Below are 22,770 nucleotides of genomic sequence, written 5' to 3' on the forward strand. Positions count from 1 at the left end.
CTGAACGTTGTGAGGCGTGGGGGAGCGTCACGAAGTAATTTTTGTACGCACAGGACGTGGACAATACCGACGGGCGAGCTGCATGCTCCTGTACTTTAGATCTATGATGACCATCCAGATGCAAACATTTGACGAACTTGCATGATCTCCATTTCGAAGAACCAATATTTATCGGACAGTACATGGCGTGAGCGAGGTTCAAATACATTGAGTGACCTAGAATATTAGGGTGCAACCGGCAGCCCCATGGCCCTCGAACGTCGGCTCGTCGAATCGTATGTTCACGGAGCATCTGCACTTTCACCGGCGAAAACCCGATGCCCCGACCACAAGGCGCTTCGAGGCTCTTATCTTTTTAAGTATCGCCCAGGACGTGTAGTCAGACGCGATGGAGTTGAGAACATCGCAGCCCGGGCCGGGTGGGAAACCAGCTGCGAACCGGGGTGTTTGACTGGCAAAGGGGGAAGGCAGGGCTTGACGGAGACTGGGCGAGGTGTGCCATAGCTGCTCAGTACTTGAAGACTCGGCAAGATCGCCGAATGACTGCACGGCGCCAGAGACAGTTTAGGCTGTTTGGTAGGTGGTATATTTCCGGCGCGGTCCCAATAGCGGAACAACCGGTTGCCGCACCGCACGCCAATACGTGCGGGTTTGGCGCACACACTGCATCCACGGTTCCCGTGAGCTGTATAACAGCCGACACACCGCTTCAGCACTGGCGCAAGTAACTAGGTACATGGATGTGCTACTATGTGCGATACATTACCTAGCGGCCGCCCACTTCAGCCGTCGAGTGTCGACACAGGGAGTTCCGATAGTGCGAGTCGGCGATTATTGTAGTTTCTCACCGTTCCCTTGCCGTTGCCGGGCATGGACTGTTCCGAGAACCTTCGCCTCCGCACGTTGGACGCAGCCTGGAGTGCGCTGCGAGGGCCAGTGCGGGGACGAACGGGCCGACGTAAAGCTCGATGGCTTCTCCCTCACCCACCTCGCGGTGGTTGCTCGTGATCGGCTCCGTCATTTTCCTCCTGCTCAGCTGGACCTGGCTTCCCCCGAACTGGGACGGGCTTAAATAGTATGCGGATTCATATCTTCCTCCATATCCGATCGTTCTCAACGACCTGTCCCGCTATGTCATCGTTCATCCACTCCATCCGCTCGTCATTTAGCATCAGCAGAAACAAATCATCCCCGCCATCCAACGACAAGGCCACCATGCCTCCTCCTCAAACAACGCTCAAGGTCAGCTAGTCACCGTTCCGAGTATGGCGCACAGCAAGTGTTCATATGCCCCTCTCCAGCGCGTGCTTGTTACGGGTGGCGCTGGTTACATAGGCAAGTCCACTGCTTTCGCGTACGGCCGTAACTGACAACAACCACGATACAGGTTCTCACATCATATACTCTCTCCAAGAAACCCGCCGCTTCAAGGTCATTTCCATCGACAACCATCACAATTCCCATCCCAAAGCCCTCGACCGTGTCGCCCACATCGCGCGCGACGCTCTACCCGCGAACGCGACATCGGAAGAGCGCGAGAGCGCAGAGATTGATGCGCACACGGCAGATCTTACCAAGCCTGAAGAAGTCCGTGCCGTCTTCGAGAAATATGGCAAGGGTGGAATCTGGGGAGTGATCCACGTAGCCGTCAGTTGACTCCTATCGCTCTCACCCCGGCATTTGACCTCACCATCTGCAACTAGGCTTACAAAGCCGTAGGAGAATCTACTGAGATTCCGCTCACCTACTACCAGAACAACGTTGCTGCCACCATCTCCCTCCTCCAGATAATGTCTGAGTTCGACTGCACTCGCATGGTCTACTCCTCATCGGCGACCGTTTACGGCACTCCACCCAGCATCCCCATCCCCGAGACGACACGGCTGAAGGCAGACAGTCCCTATGGCCGGAGTAAGGTCATGAGCGAAACTGTTCTGGACGACCTTTGTCATGCCGAACCTCAGAGGTGGAAAGCCATCTCTTTGCGATACTTCAAGTACGCTGGGATCTGCTTCTGTGTTCACACAGCCGCTGATGTCGTGTGTTTAGCCCTGCTGGAGCGCACCCTTCGGGTCTCATTGGCGAAGATCCCAGAGGCCGGCCTGGTAACCTCTTGCCACTGTTGGCTCAAATGGCCGTCGGCCGTGTCAAGGATCCCGTCCTCAAGGTCTTTGGCAACGATTATCCTACTCCGTACGCTCTGAATCCTCTCGCCGATTCGGTGCTTGTTCACTCGTTCCGTTTAGGGACGGTACCTGCGTCCGAGACTACATTCATATTCTCGACCTCGCGAAGGGCCACCTTCTCGCCCTCGATGCCCTATCAGACAACTCGACTGTGTTCGATAACTGTCCGGACGAGGCTCGCTACAAAGCGTACAACCTGGGAAAGGGACGTGGAATGTCTGTCTTGCAGATTGTCGAGGCCATGCGGAAGGCAAGTGGCTTCGACTACAAGACGGAGATCACGGGCAGGAGAAAAGGAGACGTCCCCGATCTCACCGCCGATCCCGCACTGGCTGAGAAGGAACTCGGCTTTCACGCAGACGCGGATTTGGAGACAATGTGCCGCGATCTCTGGAACTGGCAGACGAAGAACCCGCAAGGATATGATACTCCGGCCAAGGATTGAATTTATTTAGATTCAATACTCCCAGGAGCATGGGCCAGCGATAAGAGCATAATCAGCGGTTCGTGTTATGACCGATGATTCACGGAACGACCTTTCGCATTGTGTACACATAAACGTAATACCAGCCATTTGACCGTGCATATGCCAATGCCAAGGGGTATCTAGTCACGAACATTCTCGTACATATACGGTAGGTAGGTAGGTATACGGGATGTCGTGCGATCAAAAAAAACTTGCACCTCGGTTCAAACGCGATCACGGTAAATTGGTTTGGCCGTCAAAGATAACATTCAACCAAGCCGCAAGGCGATAGCCCTGCTTGGCCAGCTGAAGGTCGATCTGAGGGCCGGCAGTTCATTACAATTGATCACGAATGAGGGACACGCAGAGAACGCACAATGGGCAGAGCGCCTGAGTAATAAGACCCGGTGCAAAGGTCCTGTCCACTTGTATAATTGAAGACGTAGGTCTGAATGAATCGTGAGTGCAAATGTTACTTGAATGTATTGATTGCGCTCACGCAGTCATATTCGTTTGCATCTTGCGCCCAGATAAGTGGACAAGCAAGTGGCTTTATTGCACGGGAGTTAACTGTGGCATGGATCTCGTCCTCAAGAGTGAAGGCCCGCGTCGAAGTCACAGGCTCGGTAATAGAGGAGCAGTTGATCCAAGACGAAGCCAGTGACTTGTACTTCCCGCTCTAAAAAGATAGAGGGTTCATTTATGTCGATCTCGACGAAGAATAATCATACCCTGATGCGGGTAACTAATGTGGATGCGTATTTCGTCACATCGCTCTCATACTTCGCGTCAATGTTCTTCGTCAAGATACCGGTGTCTGCAAATGATATCAGCTAGGCCAGCGAATCGAGAATACGCAGGTGAGCATACCCCAGACAGAATGCAAGTTATCCGATGACTCGCCAGAGCACTTGGCGTCAATGTCATTGCCACCAACCTTATATGCCTGTGGGTAGAGACCGTTAGCATACCTACTACTAAGCACTGAAGGTAACTTGATTACAGACCTCCACGTGTAACGGTTGGCCAATGTCTCCGAGGAACTGGTTCAAGGCCGGTGAGCATGTCTATATTGCATTCATGATCGATATTCGCATACGTGATCAAGGAACTTCAATGCCTCTTGCCTCTGCTTGGCACTGAGGCTGGTTTCTGCGACGCGCTTGGTGTAGTTCGCGATGGCGGTCAAGATGCACCCATCGGCGCAATCCCGTGTCTCGGAGACAGAGCATGATCCGTCGAGTGGGTCATCTAGTAACGAGTTCCGGCGAGAGGATAGACGGGTGCTGCTACACAATACCTTCCGCATCCACGAAATGTAGCGGCGCAGACCATTTGTACGCAGTCTCATACTTGACGCTGTCGGCCCACTTTCCAATAGATTAGATGAATTCGAATGAAGAACGTCATGGGTCGACGTACTGTAGCTGCAACACCTAAAGACTCGTTATAGGTGGAGCCCAACGACGATTTGACGAAAGCAAGGGCCTTGGTCGAGAGAAACTGCAAGGACGATCGCTCTTAGCCCGCCTGTTGATGCAAAAAGGACGCCTTCACCTCTTGCGCAACGTACCTACTTTTATGAGCAATAAACTCTGAAGGAGACGAATATGTGTATTGCTTACCCCACTGTCTCGTGGCCGAGATTTCCCCAAGCTGTTGTCTCGCGTACCGCGAAAGCGAAGAGCGCGAGGTTAGACAGCAAGAGCTTCATGAGTGCCGATTGTAACGAGAAGCAGTGTCTCTGGGACCTGGAGGATCGTCCGCGCAGAAATGCTCAGCTTTTATCCGAGCGTAACGAACCCTGGACAGGAAGGCCTCGTGGATACGGGGCTCGCGAAGGCAAGAACTCATGCGAGAATCCAAGATAAATATAGACCTTGGCAAAGATACCAAAGAATGTCGGTCCATCCGCAAGACACGTCCTGCCTACCAGATCTGGTCCACGCAAATGGATGAGATCAAGTGCATCTGGAGTTACTACTTTAACGAAACGTGCTCTAGAGCGCACTCTTTCGTCTCCGATTTTAGCGTTTCGTGCAGCACTCAGTCTGAGCCTTTGAGATCGGGCCCGGCGCCGGCGGCCTAACCGAAATACGGAGTTGAGCAATGACGAACGTTGGTTCCTCGTCGAGCGGACGATTGATGAAACGGGAGGTCCCCACTACTCCTTGAGACAGTGCCATGCGATGATTGACAGTAACCAGGTCGTTATGCCCGGCAGAAGTGGTTGAGCCATGTGGGTACAGAAACTCATCTGATCTCGCGCCTCATGTCATAACGTATCTAGAGCGGTGCTGCAAGCTTCGAAGTGACCATCGATGAGCGCGAACTAATCGGAGGACCGCTGAGTGCACAGGAAGTAAAATGAAGACGTTAGTATGTGCTGCGTCTGCGTTGCGTCGCCCCCCGCGGCTTAGTAACTTCCGCCACACCTGCTGCCTCGCTGAATCATGCCACTGGCCATGGATACACACGAGACTTCGACAAATCACTACGCAACCCTTGGAGTTTCTCCTAGAGCCGATGCAAGGGAAATCAAATCTGGATATCATCGCGCTCTCCTCCTTGTCCATCCCGACAAGCATTCACAAGGAGACGCGTCAGACGCTGGTCCTCGAATTGCAGCAATCCAGGAAGCCTTTCGCATACTGTCAACGGAGTCGCTCCGCAAACAATATGATGCTAGCTTACAGGTGCCGCACCAATTCCATGTACCGAGACCGGCTCAAATCGTATCCTTGGAGGACTTCGACGAGCAGCCCGAGTATTGGCGCTATCCTTGCCGATGTGGCGGGGCGTATATCGTCAGAGAGGCGGATATGGAAGGTGGTCGCCATTTGATTGGGTGCAATAGCTGCTCAGAAACTGTCTGGGCCGGTTATGAACTGGCGGAAGCATGATCATCAACCTCCATTCGTTCAGCTGGTGAATCCTTGCTGGAACGACAAGAAATCAGGTTTGTATAACAGTTCATCGAATGCATTAATTGGGCTGATTCGATTACTAGTGATGGACCACTAACACAAGATATTGCAACCTCAGCAGCGAAATCCGACGGCGCCCCAAGACCACCTCACTCAATCTCGATGTGATCTCTCTTCCACATGTCAAACATTACTTCCCTGAGCTCGCGGGCAATGGCAGCAGAAACCTGCCAGGGAACCGCGTTCCCGATCTGCCGATGCATCTGCAGGCAGCCGTTAGATTTGGTGGCCCATTATCCACCATGCTTCACTCACGGTCTTCACATATTCCGTCTTTCCGACTTTCTCTTCATAGTTCTCACTGTCACTGTTTTCCTCGTCCTTTTCTTTGCACTCTGCGGCGACAAAATGAAACCGGTCCGGGAATCCCTGTGAACGTGCTAGTTCGCGGACCGTGACTATGCGTTTGCACTAAGAACGCGACAATATTCTTATAAGTCGATGATCTCCTCTTGAACTTTTCACGTACATAAGGGTGAAGGACCCAAGACTGCTTTGCAGTTGGTAGAACATTGGTGACGGTCGCGTTAAAGTGGCTATCCTTGTCGAGCCTGCCATACATGCCTAGTGTAATGATATGTTACTACTCAAAGAACAATATCAGTGTGGGTAGAGTACAGGAACAACTACCTCGTGGAAGCCCTTTACGCGCCATTGAAGAACTATGATGTGCAAACATCCATTCCCAGAGCTCTTGAGGCAAAGCTTTGAGAGTGGTTAACACCCCAAATTGTTGAAATCAGAAATTGAGGCAGAATGTCATACATTTGTAGTCCTTTCCTGGCTCCAGTGGAATCCACCATACCCTATAAATTATCATATGAGAAGGAGGTGACAGTCACATAACCAATACATCTGGACCTCTCTGCAGTTGCCAGTGGCAATGGCAGTGTGAAATGTTGTAGGTCGTGCTCTGGTCTCATGCCAATTCTGCATCTAAAAAGCATTTAAGCAATACACTATCTGGTCAACAATTCTATGGGCACCTGTATTGGTATGCTGTGTGTGGTGCATGGTCATAGCGCTCCTTGTCACTGCAATCTTTACCATTGGGGCCCCAATAATTGCAGGTGCTGTCACAATGGCAACTTTCAAACCCAGCTTCACGTCTTTTTCTGATTTCTGCCTTCTGTACATCAGTTAGTGGTGGTGTACGTAAGGGTTTTTGGCTAGCATGGTAGGTGAGCCACCATTTTTGAGCACACATATATATATCCAAAGCTTACTAATCCCATCGCTTTAGGTCACCAATAGCATCTTCGATAGATACCATAGGGTGGGGAGCTGTTCCTGGAGCAGTCCTTATAGGAGAAACCTCATCTCCTGGGACTCCATATGAGACACGAATTCTCAGTGAATCATGTCCCTGAAAGGAATGTGTTGGTTGGGGGAGTTGAGGAAGGGGTAGTCCACTTTGGGCTGCTATCATGAAGAACCGAACACGCAACTGTGGTGCTCCATAATGCCCTTGGAACATTGGTGAAATAGAGTTGCAGTGTCTACACTGAGTACTTACCTGCTTGCAGGAGCCCAAAGCGACATTGGTAACTGAGTGCTAGTCAGATCCAATGACCACCCATATGATGTCAACATCTCACTTCATCATTGTCAAGGCCCGGACAAGGAATTTCAAGCCACTGAGTGAGCATCTATAATGAGCACGTCCCTGGATCTGCACTCAAGAACATACCCCAAATCATGTCCTCCTGTCACCTTTTGTTCACTGGCAGGCATTGCATAGGGCTTGAAGGACAGAAATCCCCTAACATTTTCAAAAACACAGAACTTTGGCTTGAGGGTGTCAACCCAGCTAAGTGCTGTGAGAATCAAGTTGCTCTTGATATCTCTTGAGTCTTTGAACCGGTTCAGGGTAGAATGTGGTTGGCTGATGTATAGCAGTGAATTTCTCTGTTCAACAAGGAGACAAAAGAATGCATACCAAGGAAAGCCTGTGATGAGGAGATCAAATTCTCCTGGTCTTGGAGGAGGAGGTAACTCTTGATTATCATGGATGCTCCGCAGGCTTTCACCTGGGTGCAACTTTCCATCACGGCTCTTGATTGCATGTTGTAAGACCAGGTTTGAGCATTGGTTATATACGGTTGTTTTTGGAGAGTTCTCTCTGGAATATTTCAGTGAGTATGATTGTGGCACCAACCTGAGAGTAACATGCCTAAGAGCTTGAGCTGCGCTGGGAACAATCTCGACAGCCTTCTGCATTATCACACATCCTACCTCCTCCATACCCAGTCCAAATGCACCACATCCTGCAAATGGATCAAATGCTCGAAGTGGTCGTGATTTAGAACAGAAAGACAAAAATTGTTTCTGGAAAATGTTGTGTTGTAAGCTGCATTCTCCACACTGTTGGATCCCCTCTAGTTCTCTACCATTGCACCACCTTGGCATTGAAATTTTTGCAAAGTGACGAGAGGCCCAGAAATGATCTGGAGATAGATCAGTCCAGTTTTTTATCTCCTTCCTGCGTGATGCATCAAAGTGTGAAACATAGCAAGGGCGAAGGAGGTGTTGGATGTCCACTTCCTCTTGTTCATCACTGATGAATAGGTGTCTCTAATCTGAAAGTCATTTCGTGGCTAGTCTCTTTGTGGATCATACTGTACCTCATCCTTTAGAATTCCCTGCGGCCTGTCTTTGACATCACCAACTCGGCCTAAAAATCGGACCACCACGCTGAACTTCTGTTCGGTTCGGTATTGAGAGCTGGTGCGTTTCAGCTCCGTGATCTGCCCTATGTCACATGGACCGTCCGAAGTGCGGATGAGGACGAAGTCGTGCATATGGTACTTGTGGTTCATATATGCGAAGCCTTCAGGATCTTTCAGTTCCTTCGCGGTCTGCTGCTCATCCATCTCCTCTTTCTTGAGACACACCAGGCAGTTATGAGGTGGTGGAGCAGAGGTACACTCTTTATAATAGTCTGGTCCGATGTCGGTGTAGGCGGCAGTCTCCAGGTCAAACATCATGCTGCGGTCTGTCAGTGATGACATACTTCGGGGGCTACGATCGAACTCACCGACAGAAGAATCTTCTTGATATCTCGGGTTGGAGATCTTTATGCACAATCATGGCGCCTAGCACGAATTTGAAGGGAAAATCGTCGCAGATCTCGGTGAGGAAAAGCTCGTAAGGATGAGACACACTGCCCATCAACGTCTCGACGCCAGCCTGATACCATTGAATATGGAACATATCACGTTCGATATTGATTGATATGATCCGCGCGAACCTGCGTATACAGTATGTCACTTAGACAACGTCAGGGTAGAACGCCACTTACCAGCAGTAGTCCGTCATTCTTGCATCGGACGGAAGCTCATCCGGCACGGGTACAGGCTGAGCTTTCTCTTTGCCCCATTGTCCTTCGGGTACGATGATAGTATCTCCAACCTAGAGGCGGCCAGATTACTATGACTTTAACCTGTAGTAGGACAGGGAGTTACCGAGTATTCCACTTTATCAATCATGACCCGCGAAGCGTAGTATCCTTTCCTGTCAAGCCAATCTTCTTTCCTGTTTTCGCAGCGACCAGGTGGGGGGTTATGTATGCGCTTCACAAGCTCTTTCAGTCGCTCGCGTTCGCGAATATCAATGCGCCGCTGGAGCCCTTGCCGAGGAGTTTCCTCTGCCACAGATCGCCCGACCATTTCGAAGTCGTCGAGGAAGTATTTTTTGGCCAACGAGTAGATCAGGGGGGTTACCGTGGTTTTCTGGAGGTTCTCTGTTTTCAAGACTGCAAGATCTTTGTTGCCCGTCAGTGCAGTGAGATCAGGAGGATCACGTTGAATGACGGAGCGGAGTAAATTCGCGCGACGTTCCCCAGTGTTAAATAGTTCGTACGTTGTCTCATACAACGGCGACGGCCTTCCCAAGACGTAAACGGCGTAAGGCGTCTCCACGCAAAACTCCCTATATGCGTAGAATAAGCTGTCTTGTACTCAGAATTAAGGACACAAGAGAGACAACATACAAAACATGATGAACCTGCCGCGTCTGAACCTTCGACGGATTCTTCAACCGGATCAGCTGTTCGCTGTCAATGTCGTCTTCTTGGCCAGCATCTTCCTCGTTGAGGACGATAGATGTAACCAGGCCCACCGCGTCTGCCCTGAAGGACGACGTCGAGTTGTCGTCTACAAGAACGACCAGCCCATGAACAGACCCAGGATCGAAGAAGGTGAACTGATCCAACGTGCAGTATGGTTTTCTGCTACGAGATGTAGGTTTTCTGCTTTCCAGACCGTCGACGTCTGCACCTGAAAGAGCGTGATAGATCTCTTCCGATATCTCTTTCTCCGTCGGGCAGTAGTAGGCTGACAAGCCAACAATTATCAGCTATCTCAAGTGCATGCCGAGGATGCCTGTGCTAACCTTGCTGCGCCTGTGCAGGCGGTCGAATTTGATCCAATCCCAACTGCAAAAGGCACCAGGTCGGTTCAATGCCCGAGGCAGGCCAATCAACATACCTCCGCATCCTCTTTCTCTCGCTTTCGCTTGCGTGCGGCTCGACTTTCCACACTTGGATCATAGGTCCTGACTTCCCTCGCAAGAGAACGGTCTTTCGTATCTTCATCCGGATAGGACACCTGAAATGCGGACGGGCGGGGTGGTGGCATGATCGGGCAAGTACTCGGGTACGATCGCAGGACGTGACACAGTGAAGTGAGTACTGTACAACTGCGGCGCCCTACGACGCGGCAAGCAGCTGAGGGCGCCACAATCTGTCGAGTATTATTGGTTTACGCCCATCGTATATTCGGGTGCTACACGGGAACAAACTACTACAGGAGGATCTGCAAGGAGTATCACTACACGGTGGAGAGATTAATTAGCGTCTCGATCCTACGAGGAAAATCGGTCCGTGAATCCATCAAGAGGCTAGCCACAATACTGAAGGGTATAACGTCGAGTGGCGCGGCGTGGATACATTCGATTTCTTTCTTCGTTGGGAGCGTCTAGGCGATGATGTGGGCAGGGAATTCAAGCAAGCACATGTGTTACAGCTGCCAAGGTATCTCGATGCAACAAGGATAATGCACACCTCTAAGGCAAAGCATAACACCATGTCATATATGCCACCAGTGCTTGAAGACGCGAGATGGCCGTCTGCAAATCATGTGGTCTGGGCCGTCGCGGAGGCGCCGGATGGTACATAGCCATCGTCAGCGCCGGCAAGGGGACCCTGAGGGATGCCGGCCGAGTTGGTGGTCGCCTCCCCGACTTGGTGGAAATCTAGGTGATGGATGAGTAACCATCAAAGACACCAGGAAAATGACTGACCGAGAATTTCGCTGTACATCATGACCTTCCAGGTGTCTACAGGCAGATCGGCGTCGTTGAAGCTCCAGTCAAACTTCTCCGAAGCCTCTGGTTCGTCCGACGGGTCGTGATAGGGTGCAACATACTCGTGCGCCAATGACTCGGCGGCGGTGATGCGCTTCCGCGGATCAAAGACCAACATCTTGTCAAGGAGATCGAGTGCTGTTCGAGATCTGTGTCAGAACCTGAAAGGATAGCACTCGAAACCGCGTACCATCAGGGTCATTACAACGCAACTTCTGGTTCAAAGGCACGCGCTCGCGCTTCGGGAGAGATTGCACGAAGCGAAGGGTCTGTGCCAATTCGGGTTAGTATAAGTATGACCTTTCGGTGCGATTGCTGACATTCTCGCTAGCGATAGTTTGAATGACATCGTCCGGCGGGGTTCCGAGCAGCTCGGTGATGATGGAGAACTGATTGACATCTATATAAAGTTGAAGACCAGGAACGTGCCAGGCTTTCGATGAACAACACTTACGATCCTTGCCGGGGAAAAGCGGTTTGCCTTCCAGCATCTCGGCAAAAATACAGCCTGCGCTCCATATGTCGACGGCGACGTCGTACTTCTGCCATGTCAACATGATCTCAGGGGCACGATAGTACCGAGTCGAGACATAACCAGTCATTTGGGGGTCCTGGATCCGTGCAAGACCGAAGTCGCAAATCTATATGAATTCGCATATGAACGACCATGTCAGTGAGCGTTACGACACGTGACTTTACTTTGAGATCGCAGTTCTCGTTCACGAGGATATTGCTAGGTTTCTACGCTCGCCACAAGAATGAGCGCTGAAGACGCAATTCAAGTGAGCGAGACGCTTACGAGATCACGATGTACGACGCCGGCAGAGTGGACGTATTTTAGCCCGCGCTGAGCCATATGAATGAACACAAGGATAAGCAGGAGCGCTTGTGGAGACTTACCAAGATCTGGTACAGGAAGTACTGGATGAATTGCTTTTCGAGTGGCCTTGACGTGAGCAATCTGTGCAAGTCGGTACCCAAGAGCTCGGTCACGAAGTACCTATAGAATACTGTAGTGAGCAGGCGTGAAGTGCCGGCGATGGTTTCAGCTCCTACAGGTCCTCCAGTGGGGAAATGAAGACATCGCTCAAGCTGATGATCTATTAATGCGCGGATATGAGCGCTAGGACACGCGGTGTGGAGCTGAGCGCAATCGGCGCACATTTTCGTGTTGAATGTGCTTGAGAAGCTTCAGCTCGCGGTAGGTGCGCTTAGCGAGCACAGGCGTGCTGAACGGCTTCATGATCTTCTTGATGGCAACGGATGACCCTGTGAGCTGATCCTTGGCCGAACTGGGAGATAAGACAGATTGGTCGCCGGTGAGCTAGCGCTGACTCGCAGCGCGCGGCCGTCTACTCACCAGACGAGACCGAAAGCGCCTACAACGAGCGATGAGCAAGATCTACAGTTTGTCAGCGAGACACGCACCCATTCCGACCGGCTGGAGGTCAACATATCTCGTGGTGACCTAAGACAAAGATGACACCGCCAATCTGAGACCCAGATCCTGCACACCCCTGACGAGAGCTGACCTCGAAGGAGGTCCCGAATATGCTGAGCTTGACAAAGGACATCACCCGGTAACGGTATGCAGGAGAGGGGAGGGTCGGACAGCGGGCGGGGGGTCGATAGATGAAGTTAAGATGGAAGGGCCGGTGCAAATGGCCTCTGCGGCTGAGGGTAAGCATGCTATGACGTCGTTGCAGGCACGGCTCTCACATCGATACTCGCCTTCGTCCCCCCGAGTTCGTTGGACCTTCGCGTCGGGCGGTGGCTGGCGGTCGAGGACGTCGCTCGACAACGGGAGATCGCAATTCGCAACCGCTCTCGAACCCGGTCGAGGACGCGTCCACCACCCACTTTGCAGCAGGTCCATCTCTGTGCCACATCTTCTCACGGTCACTGGCGCAGCCGATCTAACCACATCGTACAAACTACCGACAAGACAGCATAGCGAGAAAACAAACAACGACCATGTGCGGATCGCTCAGGTCTCCCACCGAGAGAACCAGAAAACAGCTAGAACATGCCCTCCCGTCGAGGCACCGCCACAGGCGGCGGTCGATAGCCAGCAGATGAACCATCGCTCGCAGCGCTCCCCGGTCTGGAGCGTGCGGCAGCTCGTTGCGGCCTCAGTACCGGACGTGTGGTCGGCACGGCCGGACCATCGGCGCCGAGCGCACTACGATCCCGGGGCATTGGCGGCACCGGCGACCGTATCCGCGGCGTGCGGCTCTCGCTGCTCGCGCTGCTGACCGACAGCGACGGCGACGGCGCGCGCGGTGGACGCGGCGCCTGCACCGGAGAGCGGACGGGGGACGGTGCCACCACCTTGGGCAAGGGCGCCGTGGAAGCCAAGGGTGACGACCGCGGAGGTGTGGACGACGCTTCACCGTTGCTTCTCGCCCTTGGCTCTGGCGAGCGGACGCGGATAGGTGTGGGCGCGGGTGTACGGACGGGACCCGATCGAGGCGGCGAATGCCGTTTGACCACCGGCATTGGAGGCCGAATGACCTCCTTCTGGTCCTTTGGATGTTCCGAAAGGAGATCCTCTAGTAGATACCGGAAATCCAGCCCATATTCCTCCAGCAACTGACAGAAACGTGTTGATCGCGAGTAATAGTACGAATAGAGGGCGAACGGACCTTTTTGCTCTGAACGAATGCGATTCTCCTTGCTTCCGATACGATTTGGGGAGGTGCGTCGCTGGTATACACCTGGCGCCTGAACAGTTCCGCAAACGCTTCCATCTGATGCTTTGCCCACTCCACAAAGCCTATGAGATGTCAGCCTGCTGCCGTTGCATGATGAGTCAGAATACTGACCGCTGGCCACTTCGTTTTCCTTGAAGCTGGCCAGGAACCAGTCCGCCGTGTGCTTCAATCCCGTGAAGACCACCACAGCAAGCTCGTTCACGTACATCTCCACGCTTCCCTCGAACCTGATGGAACGTACACGCTTACGCATCACCTCTGCCCGCGCATTCAAGAACGTGCTGCGTGCTGCGGGACCAGCATGTAGACGGACCAAGAGGGCGATCAAGCGCACGGCCTCGGACTTGCGGATGGTGGGAGAGGCCAGGGATGTTAGAAGGGCGGAGGTGAGAGAAGCTGTGAGCGTGGGTAGCTTGGCGGAAAGTGACGGTATAGTGGGCAGTTTCGTCTCGCCTGCGACGCGGAATGAGCATGCATAATGAGACCAGGAACGATCACCGTTCACCTTCTTCGACCAGAGCTGCGGCCTTGTCCCAGTCACGGAGCGCAATAGCGACGGTAAGGCCATCAGAATAATCGCTGAGCCAGCGAGCGTCACGCTCGGCTTTCTCCTTCGCGGTGTCAGACATCCCGGCATTCCGCGCTAGCTCAGCCATCCAATCTGAAGCGGATCGATCCTACCGAGAATGGTCAGCACAGTGCTGAAGACAGGCGATGACAGAACTTACGTCGGCTCCTCCCCACATCGTCTTCCGCCGCTCGTGCTCGCCCTCTCGCTCTTTGCGCCTCTTGGTCGCTAGTTCGTCTGCGATATGTCTGAACTGCGCCAAAAGAGCCTTCTTATCCGCCGCCACCTCCGTCCTGTAGACATGCGTCTCCTTCCCATGACGAATCTTGAATACGTTTGTCATGGCTAAAGAACAATTAAGCCAAGCAAGCTTCACTGAGAGCCGGCGAACACCACTCACAAGCCGTGTCCTTCGTGTCCAACACCAACATCTCATTCAGTGGCCAGCATCTCTCAGCCACCCACTTTCCACCCCTTTCTGTTCCGCCTTCCTTACTTCCCCCATCACGCCCCTTCTTTCTCTTTGCCACTAAGACCGCATCATCCAGTAATACGAATCGCACTGCATGCGTGACCTTGTACGTCGCCGCATTCAACGCCAGAATTCCGTCCTCCATCTCGGAAACGACATGGCGGCCGGGTATGGTCGGGACAAACTTGGTGCTGCCTTCGATCTGGGCGTGCAAGGACTGCATTTGGGAGGCGTAGAGCACGCGGAGATCAGCGACCGAGGAACGCACGTTGCGCCGCCGTTCTGAGACGCAAATCAGTCAAATTAATGCACTGGCGAAAGGGGACAGTCACGTACCAGCAACGGAGGCGTTCTCGTCGATGTGAAGGAGCGACGGCATGTTACGCCATTCCGATAGACTGTCTTTCAGCTCGAGCATCTCGTTCTCCAAGGTGCTGATCTCCTTGGAGATGTGCACGAATTCTGCATAACTGTAGACCTGTCAGATACATCGGCACTCGAGTGAGACGGTACCGCTCACTTCTTAAAGACGTTCCGCTGCAGATCAGCGTTCGTTTCATCCTTCGTGTTCTGCAGCGAGGACTGAAGCGACTTGAGCTCGGCTTCGGTGGAGTTGGCGAGCTTTAATTTGAGGTCTATACGTCGGTTCTGAATGGCGTACGGCGTACGGAGATATGAGACGGAGAGCCCTTACAAGCGTCCGGATCAAAGTTCTTCTCGTCCAGCATCTTCATCTCCGCCGCCTTCTGCTCCTCTGCTCTTCTTCCTTTCCCTACTCTCAGGTCGCCCTCGCCGTCCTGTTCCGGACTGGTACTCCGCGTCGGGGCATACCCCATCGGCATGCTGGGCACCTCCGGGATGCCCTGCCCCCCGGTCGGGGCTGATATGTCGGCGTAGCGCATGGACATGCGCTTCTTGATCTTGTCGTCCACTCGAGACTTGCGGGCGGAGGCATCGCGCTTGGCCGGGCGGGCAGACTGGAGACGAGAGGTGGCGGACCGAGCGAGCGATCGGGCGCGGGAGGGCTCCCCGCGCTCGGGGGTCTTGCGCTGTCTGAGTGACTGCATGGTAGTATAGGCGCCCTCAACTTCGTAACGCGATTATGTGGGGGGGGACGTCTATGATAACGTCGCGCCGATGTGTGATATGCAAGAGCTTGAGCGCTCGGTGCCGTTACTAGCAGCGAAGCGACGGGATCGGAACAGACGCGGAGGATCTGATTGCCTTGCACGGTCGACGAGAAGCCGTCGTAAGGGTATGCGGGGATATTGTCACCACGGCGTCGATTGCGGTTCCCAGCGCGGCGAGGGGCCAGTGCAGGCGAGGACGGCGAACGTTCGCGAGCCGATATAGCAGCAGGCCGTTCGGTGTGCTCCGTGCGTGCGGTCGTGGTCAAGAGCAGGCTGCAGGCTGCCTCCGTCGCACCGACCGTCACCACCCCGGCCGCACACTCTCGCCGGCCTCCTTCACTGCCGCCGTGGACGACACAGCGTACTCGGAGGCGGACGCACGCGGCGAGTGGTCTGCGATGCGCTCATGTCCCGGACGAACTCTCTGACATCCGCCCGCGCGTCACACAGATTCTCTGCACCCGCCCGCCTCAGACGCGCGCTCGACGGCCCCATCGCCAACAGCAACGCCCGCCATGTCCTACGACCACCAGCCTCAGGCCGCCCCCCGCCCGTACCCCAACGCGAGCCGCCGACCATCCCCCAGCTCCTTCAACCTCGACCCGCGCCCCGTCTCCGAGTTCGGCGGCGGCGCCCAGTACGACCCCCGGCCTCCCTCCCAGTACGACCAGCTCCCCCGGCCCGCATCCCAGTATGCCCTCGGAGCCTCGCAAGGTGCATCGCCCGGCTCCCGCCCGCCCCGGCCCCTCCCCCGACAGCCCCCGCCTCCGGGGGGCGCCAGTCCGCAGTACTACCCCGAGGACGACGACGTCGCCAGCCCCGACCAGGACGACTTCTACCAGTCGTCCCAGGGCGGCTACTCCCAGGACCAGCTCGGCATGGGCCCGCCCCCCGCGCGATCGTCCATGGCTCGCGACCGCGATTCGTCCGTGGGCATGCCCCCAGCCCCCATCCTCGACCACTCTCACCTCAAGCCCGGCAACCAGGCTGCGCTCCTCTCTCACGAACGCACGCTCGAGCTCTACCGCGCGAACGCCAAGAAGACCCAGGACCCCGACCTTCAGTTCGAGTTCGCCGTCTTCATGATCGATGCCTCCAAGACCCTCCCCGTGCCCGAACCGACCCCCGCCAACGTTATAGAGGTCGAACGGGCACTCGAGAAGCGCGAAGATCTCGTTAGAGAGGCTACGTCCCTCCTCAAACGCCTCGCCGACCGCGGCCACGCCGCCTCCCAGTACTTCCTCGCCGACTGCTACGCCAACGGTATAGGAACCACCAAGGGCAAGCAGGACTTTGATCGCGCCTACCCACTCTTTGTTCTCGCCGCTAAGCACGGGCACCCCGACGCTGCCTACCGGGCGGGCACCTGCTGCGAGAACGGGTGGGGATGCCGACGGGAAAGCGCCAAGGCGCTCCAGTTTTTCCGCAAAGCGGCCGCAGCGGGCCACCCAGGTGCCATGTATCGTCTCGGAATAGCCGAGCTGAACGGCGAGCTCGGGCTCTCGAAGAAGCCCAAGGACGGGGTGCAGTGGCTCAAGCGTTCGGCGGAGCATGCGACGGCGGAGTTTCCGCACGCGCTGCACGAGCTCGCTCTGCTGCACGAACGGGGGATCAACAACGTTGTCTTCGTTGACTACGAATACGCGGCCGAGCTGCTGGCTCAGGCGGCGGAGCTGGGGTATGCCGCGAGCGCCTACCGATTAGGAGAGTGCTACGAATACGGCAAGATGGGATGCCCGCAAGATCCGGCTCTTTCAATACACTATTACGTGAGCCGCTCGGACACCGAGATCGCAGCTCGCTGACAGTCCGTTCAGAACATTGCCGCGCAACAGGGCCATCGAGACGCATGTTTTGCGCTCACGGCCTGGTACCTTGTCGGGTCGCCAGGCGTGCTGCCTCAATCCGACACCGAGGCATTCCTGTGGGCGAAGAAGGCAGCCGATGCCGGTCTGGCCAAAGCCATGTACGCTGTCGGTTATTTCCTTGAAGTCGGCATCGGAACTCCCGTCAATCACGATGAGTGAGGTCTTCATATTGCGAGCTCACCTTCCAATACTCATGTTTGGGTCAAGGTCTATGCAATACTACAAGCGCGCCGCGGACCTCGGCGACCGTCGCGCTACACAACGGCTCAAGGGCGGCTCTATGCATCACCCGGGCGGCGCCGACGCCGTCGTGCACCGCGATGGCACACAGGATTCGTTTCAAACGGGGGCAAAGAATGGGAAAGACAAAGACTGCGTCATCATGTAAACGATACTCGGATCCCCCTCTGCTTCAGCCCCTGTGCACGGACTACTGCATCTTTGTCAACCTCATCCCACTTTGCACTCGGAATGTTCCCCTTCCATCCTCTTCGCGCCCCACAAACGCTTCCGCATACCTTAGCTCTAACTATAGTCGTCAACCAACGCGGACACGATTTAGACCCGTCTCCGTGCATTGTATCATCCTAGCATCCTTCCGGAATACGAAAACCCGTTTATCAGGGCCTGTTATTGCGGTCAATGTCAACGCGGGCACCGGAACCACATGATGGGGTACGTGAAGGAAACATCGGTACGGTTGCTGCAATGCTCAGACTCGGAGTCGGGATGCCACCGGTCGTTTTTCGCACGCTCGCAGGTGCACCCCAGCCTCCGAGTCAGCGATCTAATCTCTTATATATACATGCTGCTTGCCTTTCGCCGAACGTATGCATTAATCATGACCCGCCGTTCACTGTCCACATCGCCTTCTCCTCCGCCGCGGGCTCCAAAACGCGCTAGAACCGAGCGCGTCCTGACCCCTGACGACTATAAAAATGGCGTCGTTCTTGCTCCTATGGTCCGCTCTGGCGCTTGTGCGTTCTACTGTTGTTGAACTACCGCAGTGTTGGATCTTGCTTTACGCCACTGTTCAGTGCCAACCCGGTTATTTGCCCTCAAGTACGGGGCATCACTTGTCTGGGGTCCAGAGATGGTGGACAAAGCCATACTACACGCCGAGAGGACAGTTGACGGTAAGCATGGTATTTACGAGTACCGTGCTAACCCATGCTGAGCGAGCATGCAGAACGAACGGGGACCATTGTATACAGAGGTGCTGGCAAGCCCATGTTTACCACTCATCCCATCGAAAAGCCGTACTTCATTTACCAAATCGGCTCCGCCGACCCGGAGCTCGCCGTTAAAGCCGCAAAATTCGTCATGCAGGACGTGTCCGGCATCGACCTCAACTGCGGATGCCCCAAACCTTTCTCCACGCACGCGGGGATGGGTGCCGCCCTTCTCACCAATCCCGACCTACTTTGCTCTATCCTCACTGCGCTCAGGAGGGAGCTTCCGCCGGAGATATCAATTTCTGCGAAGATCAGACTACTTCCGAGTCAAGAGGACACGCTCAAGCTTGTGGAACGAATCGTGAATACTGGTGTCAACGCCCTGACGGTGCATTGCAGGACGCGGAATATGCGCCCGCGAGAACGGGCGCTGATTGAACGACTGAGAGAGATTGTTGAATTCGTCGAGCGATTGGGCAAGGGCACTGCCGTTATTGCGAATGGCGACTGCACCAGTTTCGAGGACGCGAAGCGTGTTAGAGAGGTGACCGGTCCGTGATCCTCCCCATTAACCGTCCGCGACCTCTGATGAAGGCTTTCAGGTGCCCATTCGGTCATGATTGCCACTGCTGCAGAGGCGAATCCTTCAGTGTTCTCTCCTACTCCGCTCCAACATGTGGACCGAACCCTGATACCTCCGTATGTCCGCCTATCGAGGTGGCTCGACAACCACTGGTCGAATACCGCCTTTTGCATCCGGCAGTTCAAGTCGCCTCATCCTGGCGTCTCCAAAGCCGAGTACATGGCACGCAGCGAGATGGTTCGCGTGGCCAAATCTTACGATGATATGGATGGATATGTTGACGGACAATGGGATGGCGAGGCAGTTTTCCGGGACATTGAAGACACACTCTCTCATAGGCCCGATTGGGTTTCGTGGTGGGACGTCAAAAGACCTGGAAAGGTCGATCTCGGTTCACTCGTCAGTGAGCAGCGGGCAAGCGCACAAGATCCCGAGCTAACCGCTCCAGAACCCGCGCTTTTGACGGAAACATCATCGCTGCCAACTACTCCCCCGGACTTCCGACCCAACCCTGAACCTGTCGATTTGTGGGCACCGCGGCCGTCCGAGGGCAATCCTATACCTGCCCTTGTTGCTGGTAGGGATGAACCGACACCGACTCCTGGGGGTGAAGTCGGGGGTATCGTGGCCGTGTAATCGGTGTGGTAATTCACATGCAGTAACCATATCCGAGTTACAGTCGAGAGTCTCAATGTCCATTAACACTACTCGGGACACCGACACATCACTGATCGTCACAACTTATGCTACAGGCGTGAATACATTGTATCGTTACGTGGTGAAAGAAACGCGTCATTTTCGTTTCGAGTCTCAGCATTGTGAGACAACTTCCTCAACGTAATCGGCCATGATGCGGTGTGTTTGTGTCGATGGGTTCCTGCAAGAGACCGGTCATGACGCTGGTCGGAGTTAAACGTTAAACGCCTAAAACGATGACTCACCCAGGAATCCAGTAAAACGTATGAGCAGGGTCCGAACATGCACCAGCCGTGGTCTGGGCATTGACAGTACATGCGCCGTCGCTGACGTAGCCGAATTCACCGTACTCGCCGCCTAATACCGCCATCCAAATATTGTTCAAGTCAGCGACAGCCACATTATACCCCAACTCCGCGTTCATATTCTTCGCGGTGTTAAAGAGGTTGCTCTGGAACTCGGCGGCGCCAGGGCTCATCGACCCCAGACCAGTTGCGGTAACAATAAGGAAGTTCTTAGCGTTGGTGGGCGGCGATGCCAAAGTCTCGATGTCGTAAGCTATACCCGCGACCGCTCCTTGCGCGTATGATGTCGCTTTGAGACCATCAGAGAGCATCTCAGCGGACAGTCCCCACGCGTTTCAATACTCGACTCACAGTTGTTTAGCTCGTCATCTTGAATCCCAAAGAACACGGTATACAAGGTACTGCTCGGATCCAGACCGCGGCGCTGGCTGAAGAATGTTTGCGCTACACAGCTATGAGCGACGTGACCAGTGGAACGTAGATAAGCGTTGGGACTCACTTTGGCCTTGGAAGTCGCTGCCATTAAAGCTGGGGAACAGCTGTTTTGACGTGACAGAGTTAGATACCTACGGGATGCATTTGTCTCAGATTATGGGCGGTCTCAGACTTCGATCATCGTCAACGAACCGCGTATGGAAACAAGGTGGCGCCGATGTCAGATGCGAGGTACTCCGCCCAGACTGGACCGTTGGTCATTCTGCCGCCTGCCTTAGGATTGGGTGGAACCAGAACAGCAGGTGCGGGCGCAGATCCATTGTGCACACCAGCGTCCGTGAAGGAATCCTGCAGATACACCATGAGAACGCTAATTACTGCACGCCTTTCATTCATGCAAACACTGACCCCGAACGTGACGATGTTTTTGAAGGTATCCAACGAGGGCAGCCCTGCGACGAGGTCTGTAGCACCACACTTGGGGTTGACCGCCAACCGCACACCGTCGTTCGCGTCGCGGCTCAAGGGTGTAGCAGCAACCGCAGATGCCAATGACAAGAGCGTGAAGTTAATGAAACGGGTCATAGCGACAGGCTTTCGAAAGGACAAATGCGAGTATGCTTGGCGGCCCTGCTCCATTGAGCTGGCCTTTTTATGCAACTGTCATAGAACCTCGTAGAGACAGTGAAGGTTGAAGCATAATGGCGATGACAATATGCTGACACTGCTTCCCAATCATGCCAATGAGAATGCATAGCACAAAGGGGGTAATGCGCACAACGGCCTCATCCGAGAAGCACCGCGGAGCCAGCACGAGTTCGTCCACTGTGGAAGCGCTAGAGCCGCATTAGCTCGACGTCGTCTCCGCCGTAGCCAGCCACCAGCGCCGATCCTCGGTAGTGAATTGGCGCGTGACACACGTGACACCTCGCCAGCATGCATGTGGTCATGAGTGCGAAACCCGGACTTTTGCCCAGTTGAGATCAAGTTCAGATACTCCAGAAGTAGCCGCGATATACATCCGGGGATCTCCACGGAAATCAAATGGGCCAGAACTATACGGGCCTATCACGAGCGCCGCAGTCCATACGGCCGTCCCTTTCAGAATTTGATGTGCGCTCCAGGTGCACCGCGAGTTGCGCTTCCGTCGTTGTTCAGGGTGGGCGGACTAGAACAATATTGACCGCGCGATGGCGTCATTTTGAGATCGCATATGGTGGAGCGCGCGCTCTCTTCGAATGATGCCTGGAGATGCCTTGGCGCATGCTCAAGGTAGCTTGATTTCAGGTGTCGAAGAGACAGTGAACACGCGGCTATAACCTGGAAGTTGCGACGCATTAGCGTCGACATGCAGGGTCGATTTAGATGCAACAACCCGTGGTACGCTGCTCTGGCAACAGACAACCGAGCATGACCCGGCGTATTATGCAGCCGTCAAGTTGATTTCAGTTACGCGTTCCAGATGCTGCGCAGCAAGTGGCAGCAAGTATACGCAGTTAGTACTTCGATCTTGGGCCGTCGACCTGATCCGAAATCAGTATACATTTATAGCGACATGCAAGAGTAGTGTTCACCGGCGTGTCCCGGAAATATAGCGAAGTTTACGAGGCGCGGCGGAAGTGAACGATCTCGACCGAAGATGTTAGATGTCGTCATCTGGGCCAGACACTCACGTTATACGTCTAAAAGAGATAACTATGCACGCGTATATCCGAACACGAGGTAAGGACAGGCGCAGAGACTCCCTATACAGGCAGCCTTCCGAGTTGCATTTTCAGATGATGCATGACAGAGCGACGAGTGTCTAGTCGATGATAACAG

The 22,770-nt window shown here is 54.3% G+C and overlaps 8 protein-coding genes across 8 annotated transcripts; 4 read left to right on the forward strand and 4 right to left on the reverse strand.

Moving 5' to 3' along the window:
• Positions 1-1,127: 1,127 nt before the first annotated feature.
• On the forward strand, positions 1,128-3,804 carry PUNSTDRAFT_49051 (UDP-glucose 4-epimerase). Its single transcript, XM_007379091.1, has 12 exons — positions 1,128-1,242; positions 1,302-1,333; positions 1,386-1,647; positions 1,704-1,996; positions 2,050-2,193; positions 2,247-2,970; positions 3,029-3,100; positions 3,152-3,331; positions 3,384-3,469; positions 3,523-3,598; positions 3,660-3,695; positions 3,752-3,804. The coding sequence occupies exons 1-6, from the start codon at positions 1,216-1,218 to the stop codon at positions 2,629-2,631; spliced, it is 1,143 nt and encodes a 380-aa protein (XP_007379153.1). The 5' UTR covers positions 1,128-1,215; the 3' UTR covers positions 2,632-2,970; positions 3,029-3,100; positions 3,152-3,331; positions 3,384-3,469; positions 3,523-3,598; positions 3,660-3,695; positions 3,752-3,804.
• Positions 3,805-5,117: 1,313 nt separating this feature from the next.
• On the forward strand, positions 5,118-6,003 carry PUNSTDRAFT_95928 (DnaJ-domain-containing protein; the record flags this gene model as incomplete). Its single annotated transcript, XM_007379092.1, has 2 exons — positions 5,118-5,611; positions 5,663-6,003. One exon carries the CDS (start codon positions 5,118-5,120, stop codon positions 5,553-5,555), a length of 438 nt encoding a protein of 145 aa, XP_007379154.1. The 3' UTR covers positions 5,556-5,611; positions 5,663-6,003.
• Positions 6,004-8,236: 2,233 nt separating this feature from the next.
• Positions 8,237-10,276, reverse strand: PUNSTDRAFT_140568 (uncharacterized protein; the record flags this gene model as incomplete). The annotated part of the gene is made up of 7 exons (XM_007379093.1): positions 8,237-8,627; positions 8,677-8,889; positions 8,941-9,050; positions 9,104-9,569; positions 9,631-9,973; positions 10,032-10,074; positions 10,127-10,276. 7 exons carry the CDS (start codon positions 10,274-10,276, stop codon positions 8,237-8,239), a joined length of 1,716 nt encoding a protein of 571 aa, XP_007379155.1.
• A 120-nt stretch (positions 10,277-10,396) lies between these two features.
• Positions 10,397-12,815, reverse strand: PUNSTDRAFT_95932 (mitogen activated protein kinase). The gene is made up of 14 exons (XM_007379094.1): positions 12,725-12,815; positions 12,536-12,671; positions 12,432-12,471; positions 12,364-12,382; positions 12,166-12,295; positions 12,060-12,103; positions 11,904-12,003; positions 11,803-11,850; positions 11,703-11,744; positions 11,458-11,644; positions 11,324-11,403; positions 11,194-11,272; positions 10,941-11,141; positions 10,397-10,892 (listed from the first exon to the last, which is right to left on the reverse strand). The coding sequence occupies exons 2-14, from the start codon at positions 12,575-12,577 to the stop codon at positions 10,774-10,776; spliced, it is 1,131 nt and encodes a 376-aa protein (XP_007379156.1). The 5' UTR covers positions 12,578-12,671; positions 12,725-12,815; the 3' UTR covers positions 10,397-10,773.
• Positions 12,816-13,022: 207 nt separating this feature from the next.
• Positions 13,023-15,824, reverse strand: PUNSTDRAFT_110361 (uncharacterized protein; the record flags this gene model as incomplete). Its single annotated transcript, XM_007379095.1, has 10 exons — positions 13,023-13,595; positions 13,649-13,779; positions 13,829-14,170; positions 14,223-14,394; positions 14,446-14,630; positions 14,686-15,039; positions 15,094-15,227; positions 15,278-15,392; positions 15,452-15,734; positions 15,774-15,824. 10 exons carry the CDS (start codon positions 15,822-15,824, stop codon positions 13,023-13,025), a joined length of 2,340 nt encoding a protein of 779 aa, XP_007379157.1.
• Positions 15,825-16,822: 998 nt separating this feature from the next.
• On the forward strand, positions 16,823-18,143 carry PUNSTDRAFT_59279 (HCP-like protein; the record flags this gene model as incomplete). Its single annotated transcript, XM_007379096.1, has 3 exons — positions 16,823-17,656; positions 17,705-17,910; positions 17,963-18,143. 3 exons carry the CDS (start codon positions 16,823-16,825, stop codon positions 18,141-18,143), a joined length of 1,221 nt encoding a protein of 406 aa, XP_007379158.1.
• Positions 18,144-18,596: 453 nt separating this feature from the next.
• PUNSTDRAFT_57984 (FMN-linked oxidoreductase) lies at positions 18,597-20,149 on the forward strand (the record flags this gene model as incomplete). The annotated part of the gene is made up of 4 exons (XM_007379097.1): positions 18,597-18,732; positions 18,793-18,891; positions 18,945-19,485; positions 19,525-20,149. 4 exons carry the CDS (start codon positions 18,597-18,599, stop codon positions 20,147-20,149), a joined length of 1,401 nt encoding a protein of 466 aa, XP_007379159.1.
• Positions 20,150-20,323: 174 nt separating this feature from the next.
• PUNSTDRAFT_41511 (uncharacterized protein) lies at positions 20,324-21,534 on the reverse strand (the record flags this gene model as incomplete). The annotated part of the gene is made up of 6 exons (XM_007379098.1): positions 20,324-20,390; positions 20,455-20,803; positions 20,866-20,958; positions 21,014-21,080; positions 21,142-21,297; positions 21,358-21,534. 6 exons carry the CDS (start codon positions 21,532-21,534, stop codon positions 20,324-20,326), a joined length of 909 nt encoding a protein of 302 aa, XP_007379160.1.
• Positions 21,535-22,770: the final 1,236 nt, after the last annotated feature.

The sequence above is a fragment of the Punctularia strigosozonata genome (genome assembly GCF_000264995.1).
Source record: "Punctularia strigosozonata HHB-11173 SS5 unplaced genomic scaffold PUNSTscaffold_1, whole genome shotgun sequence".
NCBI classification, from domain to species: domain Eukaryota; kingdom Fungi; phylum Basidiomycota; class Agaricomycetes; order Corticiales; family Punctulariaceae; genus Punctularia; species Punctularia strigosozonata.

Excerpts from the sequence above, each read along its gene's own strand:
- PUNSTDRAFT_49051 (XM_007379091.1), top strand. The coding sequence starts at position 1,216 with ATGCCTCCTCCTCAAACAACGCTCAAG. Across the intron at positions 1,334-1,385 it reads ACGGGTGGCGCTGGTTACAT|AGGTTCTCACATCATATACT; the intron begins AGGCAAGTCCAC and ends CAACCACGATAC. Across the intron at positions 2,194-2,246 it reads GGCAACGATTATCCTACTCC|GGACGGTACCTGCGTCCGAG; the intron begins GTACGCTCTGAA and ends CGTTCCGTTTAG.
- PUNSTDRAFT_95932 (XM_007379094.1), bottom strand. The coding sequence starts at position 12,577 with ATGTCCTTTGTCAAGCTCAGCATATTCGGGACCTCCTTCGAG. Across the intron at positions 12,472-12,535 it reads TATTCGGGACCTCCTTCGAG|GTCACCACGAGATATGTTGA; the intron begins GTCAGCTCTCGT and ends TCTTTGTCTTAG. Across the intron at positions 11,404-11,457 it reads GCTTTTCCCCGGCAAGGATC|ATGTCAATCAGTTCTCCATC; the intron begins GTAAGTGTTGTT and ends AACTTTATATAG.